Source organism: Fukomys damarensis, unplaced genomic scaffold (genome assembly GCF_012274545.1).
Source record: "Fukomys damarensis isolate Sample0158 unplaced genomic scaffold, DMR_v1.0_HiC HiC_scaffold_36, whole genome shotgun sequence".
NCBI classification, from domain to species: Eukaryota; Metazoa; Chordata; class Mammalia; order Rodentia; family Bathyergidae; genus Fukomys; species Fukomys damarensis.
Window position 1 is genome coordinate 17,335,112 of NW_022900948.1, and position 7,218 is coordinate 17,342,329.

At 44.8% G+C, this 7,218-nt stretch overlaps 1 protein-coding gene across 1 annotated transcript in view; it reads left to right on the forward strand.

Annotated features, from left to right (window-relative positions):
- The window catches only part of Col15a1 (collagen type XV alpha 1 chain), a 104,055-nt gene that overhangs the window by 85,606 nt on the left and 11,231 nt on the right, over window positions 1–7,218 (forward strand). Inside the window, exons 30-34 of the mRNA XM_010614381.1 lie at window positions 1,400–1,445; window positions 3,605–3,685; window positions 4,120–4,169; window positions 4,633–4,734; window positions 5,567–5,711. Of these exons, the coding sequence (XP_010612683.1) occupies window positions 1,400–1,445; window positions 3,605–3,685; window positions 4,120–4,169; window positions 4,633–4,734; window positions 5,567–5,711 (424 nt within the window). The remainder of the gene's footprint in view (window positions 1–1,399; window positions 1,446–3,604; window positions 3,686–4,119; window positions 4,170–4,632; window positions 4,735–5,566; window positions 5,712–7,218) is intronic.

A 7,218-nucleotide genomic window follows, 5' to 3' on the forward strand; every position in this document is an offset into this window, starting at 1 on the left:
AAAATCCACCTGTGTAAGGTGGTAGAGGAGCCTGCTGGTTCCCATGTGAAGTCAGCAGCACCCAGTGCATGTATATTGATGGCCTGAAGAGTAACATAAAGTATCAGTGCTGGAGGGACCCTCTAAGAAACTGCCCAGCAGGCAGTGGGCTGGTCATGGGTCCCACAGTGTTGGGTGTCAGAAGCCACAGCCAACTTACATGATCTCAGGCTTTAATTGGGCCAGCCATGAGGCAGCACTTGACAAACTCAAGAGTGTTGTGAAAATACTACTGCAACTGCCATGGCCTATGCTAGGACCTTTTGCAGTGACTGTGGCCTTTGGGAGAATGGAGTTAAAAGAACTGTATGGGCTTTGAGCATTTTGAGTGAGTTATTTATTTTATTTTGCCTGGCTGGACACCATGGGAACTGGGGCATGGGCATTTTCTGACCAGCTCTTAAAGTGAACATTTTCAAACTGAAATGCTTCCAGTGTTTCACAAACCCTTTCTAATTTCAGCCCTTCTGACACCATAGTAATTTACAGCTCACACCTGCAGTGGAGGAACTTATCAGCACCATTGTACAGAATCAGCTTGGCGCTGTGATCTTCATCCTTAACTCAGAAGTGTTTTTCTCATAAAGATTCCTTTTTCCTTCCCCCTTCTTTTCTTGGTGATCCCTGAGCAGCTTGCAGGCACTGTCCATTAGCATAAGAGGATCGTAATGCCTGATGGATGCCTTTGGTCCACATATCAGCTAGGAAAAAAGTGAAAGTGGACTATTTAATACAAGGTGGCATGTGGTACTGTATTACGGGTAAAGGAATGCAGGAATCTTGGAAGAAATAGCATCCAGAACAGCTTGGAGTCTAAACCCTACCACTTCATGGGGAGTCTAGAATAGGCCCTCCAATCTAATTATAGCCCCATGGTTAACTACCACTACTGTGAGCACCTGTTCCTTCCTCTCATCTTTGATTACACACAGTAGCCAAACTGCAGGCTGGCCTGGCTTCAGTGCTGGGTGTGTCATTGGCTTGGGTGATTGGTCTCTTGCATGAGTTAAAATGAACATTTGATAAGAATGGAGGCCAAAAATGCTCCTTGCTGCCATGCTCTGTTGTCTGAAAGCTTTAGGCTTCCCCTCTGCTGAGTAATTTTTTTGTTTGTTTGTTTGTTTGTTTTTTTGTTTTTGGCCATTGGGTCTCAATTATGTCTACTCTATACCAGCTACATGATGGGCCTCCCAGTTGAAGACTTGGGATTCTGTGTGCTCAGTGCTGCTGGGGAGTTTGGGGCTTTTGGGGACTCCAACAATGCCTTTTCTGCCACATTTCCCAGGGACAGTGGCCACCTGACCATGCTAGTGCCTGGGCAACGTTCCCAGTGTCTGACGCGGCTGTTCTTTCTTTACAGGTTGGTACCACACAACCTGGGGATTCAGAACTCATCACCTTCCACGGTATGCACCCCTTCCTTCTGGGACATTTCCTGACTTAGTGTCTCTGCAGAAGATGGTTTTCATGTGTCTGGGGCACCGAGGTGGTGGTCAGGGAGATCTGGCTGTGTGTGGTGGGAGGTGTGGCAGCTGAGCCAAGGCTGTAGGGTGGGACGCGTCTGTTTGGTTTTGTCATACATTTATCCATTCTACACGTCTTGGCTAAGCCTCCTAGTCAGCAGGAAGTGTTCCATTTGTTCATTGTTTTGTTAATCTGTTCCTAAGACATTCACCAATACCAACTCCTTGCTTGGTGTTATCTCATACATTGGGCTGAGCTAATTGAATCTTGTGCTGTTCCTGTTTTCCGGGCCCTTAGAATCTGTTAGGTGAATGTAACTATTAGAAATTAATTATAACAAAGATACGAAGACCTAAGACAGGGAAGAGCTGTGAGAGCCCAGAAGACCTTGGCCTCACAGTGTTCATAAGCAGCAGCAGCAGCATCTCCACAAAGTTTGTTAAAAATGCAGGACCTCAGGCCCCAGCCTGCACCTGCCCATCAGGACCTGTACCCACTGGGAACCGCCCCGCTCCATGAAGAGTGCACAAAGGAAGATGTTGGTTTAAGAAATATCAGCGTGCTCACAGCTGTATGCGGGAGCTTCTCTAGGGCACATCAGAGAGGGACAAGCTAGGAGCAGGAATCTGCAGGCCACCAATATCTCTGGACCCCATATACCCTGTCACTCCATGTGTCCCCTTTTGATTGAGGAGTCCAAACATTTGCAGCTTAAACAGGGAAAGTCTTTTTTTCCCCTCCTAATACTCACTTTCAGCTTGGTTGTTACCGTAGCACCAGGTGGTGTCACCCTGATCACATGAGGCCCTGTGGTTTTTCTGTTATTTCTGGTTGCCAAGTCCAGGCTGTTTTCAAACTCTGTGCTCAGATCCTATTCAAGGCTCTCCTGTCCCTTGGTGCCAGGTGGACCTTGGAAAGGAGCGGGAAGGGCTATGTTTGCTTTCTCAGGTCCTCATTTGTTCCCTTGTCCTGTGGGGCTCCTCTGAGAGGAGAGGGAACAGAACTTTCTGGACATGATGACCCTAATGAGCAATTGTCCTCCTACTTACTTGTGGGCATTACTGCTGATCCCTCAGCCGAGCAGCCCACAGTGTGTGGTGAGTTCACTGTCTTCTTACCTGACACTGCTGGCTGTGGTTGCAGTGGAGGTTACACAGCCCTGATGCCCAGACCCTCAGTCTCAGGCAACTCCCCCATCGCTGGTAGGGCCTGGACAGGTGTGCTTGTACCTCTGTGCTCACCCCCAGTGGAGACCTTCATGCCTCTGATGTTCATAGACTTTCTTCCAGGTTGGAGAATCCTGTGCCCCCAAACCTTGTCTGTGCTTTGTGACCCCATCCTTAGGCTTGAGAGCATTGAAAAATTTATCTGTCATACCTCATAGAGACCAGGAATTTGACAGTCTCATGCTCTCTCCATCCATCAAGGGGAACAAGGGGGAATCCCTTCCCTTCCCAAGGGCTGATCTCCCAAAAGGCTCCCTTCCCTGTAGTGTTGGAAAAGGTGGACACACAAGGCCAGTTCCGTAGAGCAGCAATTCTTACTGTTCTTTGGGGTAGGTGTGCTGCACACTACAGGCATCTCTTTTCTCAAATTCCTAAGTAGAGTACTTAGCATATTAGCTGCCTTGCGTATTTGCCCCCGAGAGACCTCCCTGCCACACTCACAGCATCAGGCTGCATAAGCCTAGGTGAGCTGAGACAGGAAGGTTGATCTAGTGTTGAAGCTCAGTCTACACTTGTGGGACCACCTAAGGGAGAATTCATTGTAGCCTCTGCTGGGCCCCGTGTGGCTGTGTTGATCTCTCCTTGACAACATGTGTTTCCTTCGGCCTTGCATTACCCTGAGCTCTGCCTGTTTTCCCAACCATCCAGAGCTTTTCAAGGTCAGGAATTGTGTCTGATGCATCTGTTCCTGCCCTCCTCATCTTTTAGTGAAGGTTTTTATACCACTGATATCTCAGGAGGCCTTTCTGTGATTGAGTGGGCTTTGTCCTTGGGCCTCACTTTGAAAACTTGGCTCAGAAAGGTTTTATATAGAATGAAGGTGATTTCCCACTATCTTTTTTTCTCTTCCTTAAAGTGTATAAATTTCGTTGCAGGTATTAAAGGAGAGAAAGGATCCTGGGGTCTTCCTGGCTCAAAAGGAGAAAAAGGTGACCAAGGAGCCCAGGGACCACCAGGTAATCCAGCTCTTGTTCTGGGTCTTGGCTTTAATTTTTATTCCTGAGAAATGCAGCCACCCCAGAGAGTATGACTAATCCAGGACCTCTCTGACCACAATCTACTGTGAGTTAGGGTGAGACCCAGTCATGGGCTTGGCATGTCCAAGATGAAACATTGTCAAGAGAGACCAGGGTGTCCAATTGTTCGTATTTTATATGTTAAAAAAAAAAAAAGGCCCAAAAAGGCCCAGGAACTTGTCCAGGACCCCACAGAGGGATGGGTGGGCCTGGGCTGGAACAGCAGCTGTCTCTAATCCCAGGGCCAACCTTACTAACTAAAGCATTACAGGGTCACTCCCACTGAGAAATTACCATGATTACCAACTTGGAGACCCTTGTTTTAAACTCCCTGAAACTATGATTGTAAATTTTATGAAGCATTTCTTCTTTAGGTCCTCCAGTTGATCCAGCTTACCTGAGACATTTCCTGAACAGTTTAAAGGTGAATACTCTCTATTGAACATTTGGCCTCAGTCAGTTTCCTGTTGCTAAAATTGAATGCCACAGACTGGGTTATTTATAAAGAATAAAGGTTCATTCAACTCACAGTTCTGCCGGCTGAGAGGTTGAGGGGTTGCATCTGGTAAAGGCCTTGTTGGTACAGACACCTGAGTCCTGGGTGGTGCAAGACATCACAGCCAGACAAATGTGCCAGAGAGGGCTTACTGTTATAGCAAAGCTATTCCCTAGATACCCCATTGGTTCACTAATCTAAAATCCTCATGTCCTAATCACCTTCCAGAGATTAACACATGGTTTTAGGAATTAAGTTTCCACAACATGGAATTTGGGAAATTTGGAGGGCACATTCAAACCATAAGAACCTCGATTTCCAACTTCTTTGATTTATGATAGAGACAGTCTGTCTCAGTCTTACTGAAAAATTCCCATGTTCTCTTTTCCAGGGGGAGAATGGAGACAGGGGATTCAAAGGAGAAAAAGGAGATTCTAATGGCAACTTCTTTGTGTCTGGGTCTCCAGGACTGCCAGGAAATCCAGGCCTGGCTGTGAGTAGTGACTCCTCCAAGTCATCTTCCCCAAGGATTTAGGGTTTTTCCTGAAGCTCCCACTAGGTTTGGGCAGTTAGAGGGTAAAGGGTCAGTCAAATTGGAAACAGGACCAAGTAGAGGCCAGCGCCTCCAGTTCACTTGTTGACTGATGGGGAAGTTGGAAGAGGCCTGTGGAAAGAAGGGAGGTGGCCAAGGCTATTCACAGTTAGTTAACGTCCAAGTACTAACCACATTATACCTTATTAACCTATGTGGTGGAAAAATTCATTTGACACAAAGAATTATTAATGGGAAACAGATCAGACAATGGAGGCAGAATGAAAAGTAAGGATGATGTTTTTAGAAGGGCTACTTGGTTCTTCTGAATTTTTATTAAAGTTGGAGCTCCTAAACAGGCTTGGTCTTCTTAGGATGAGAAGGTTTTCTAAGCCACAAGAGAAAAAAATCAAACTTTGCTCCCAATAAGATGACCAGATTACTGACTTCACAGATAGATTTTTGACATTGGTCCCTTCCTGTGCTGGTAGAATGAGCAAAGCTGGAGACCAGGGTTCTACTTCTAGCTGTGCCCCTAACTTGCACTGGGATTTGGGGCAAGTCCTTTCCTCTCTGTTCCTTCATTGGTAAAGTGCAGGGACCAGACCAGGTGATCTCCAGGGCCGGGATGACTTCAGAGCTGCTGCTTGGTCAGGCTGACACCACCCAGAATTGTGAATATGATAACAGTAGCTGGAATTCACTTTGTTTACAAACATCCTCAAAGAAGGAATTTGTGAGATATCTAGTCAATAATGGTCCTTTCGTACTTCTGCTACTTTGTGCTTAACAGGGACAGAAAGGGGAGACTATCGTTGGACCCCAAGGACCCCCAGGAATTCCTGGGCTGCCTGGGCCACCTGGCTTTGGAAGACCTGGTGCCCCTGGGCCACCAGGACCCCCTGGGCCTCCAGGACCTCCTGCCATTCTGGGTGCAGGTTAGTACTGAGAGTGGTTTCCTTATGCATGTTGCCCTCCATCTGTGCACAGGATCACCACAACTGGGTGGCATGTCAGAGCCACACGGCCTAACAGAAGGCTATTTCCTAGATGAGGCTTTATTTTACTTTTTTAAAAGTTGCGATACAATTCACACATCATAAAATTAATCAAACTGTACAATTAATTCAGTGGTGTTTAACACAGTCACAGGATCATGAACTATCACCACTGTCCTAGAACATTTCATCACACCAAAAAGAAAGTTTGTGCCAGGTAACACCCACCCTCACCCTTCCAAGATCTTGGCAACCACTATTTCCTGTTTCTGGATTTGCCTATTTTGGACATTGCATATAAATGGAATTATACAGTACATCCTTTTGTGTCTGGCTTCTTTCACTTAGTTTATTGTTCTCAAGGTTATCCAGGTCAAAATGTTTATCAGTATTTTATTCCTTTTTTATGATCAAATAGCATTCCATTGTATGAACTCTTGTAAATTGTATTTATTTGCACATCTGCTCACAGACACTTGAGTTGCTTCTGTTTTTCAGCTCTTGGGAATAACGCTGCTATGGACATTTGTGTAGAAGGTTTTATGGATATGTTTTCCATCTTCTTGGGCATATACCAGGAGTAAAATTGCTGGGTCATATGTTAACTTCGTGTTTAACTTTTTGAAGAACTGCCAAACCATTTCTAAATCATCTACAATATTTTATAAGGCTACCAATAGTGCATGAGGGTTCCAGTTTTCTCCTCATCTTCATTCACCAACACTTATTATTATTGTATCTTTATTACATTTTCTATTCTGTCCATCCTAATAGATGTGAGGTGGCTTTGTCTTTTGAACATATTTTCATATACAGTGGAACCTTCTTGGTAGCTGTATCACTGCCTTAGGGACCCGAGAACCTGACTTAAGGCCTAGCATTGACTCCTCACTCTCAGTGTAAAAGTGGATTCATCCCCTGAAGCCTCAGTCAGTTCCTCAAATGCAAAATGAGAGCAAACTAAAGAAAATATCCCTGAATTGAACATTTGCCTAATGCCAGGCATTTTGCTAATCACTTTACTACAGTATTTTGCTGAACTCTCACAACAACCTTTCCAGAAAAGTATTTTCATCCCCATTGTACAGGTGAGGAAATTGACACCTTAGAGATATTTAGGAACCATCTGAGGTCATATAGCTAATAAGTGGTTAGTCTTAGGTTTAAAACTTAAATCAGAGTTGCTCCATTTCTACTATGTATATTGTGGACAATAAGAGTACAGACTAAACATGCCTGACTCAAAATCCACAACATTCCAAAATCTGAAACTTCTTGAGTATTGACATCATGCCATAAGTAGAAAATTTTACACCTTAAAATTATCAAAATTTTATCAAAACATCAGGTTCAAAGTTTTATTTAAAATATTATTTAAAATACTGAAGCTGCCTGCTTTGCAAGCTCAAGGTTCTGAGTTCGATCCCCAGTACCAATATATATATAT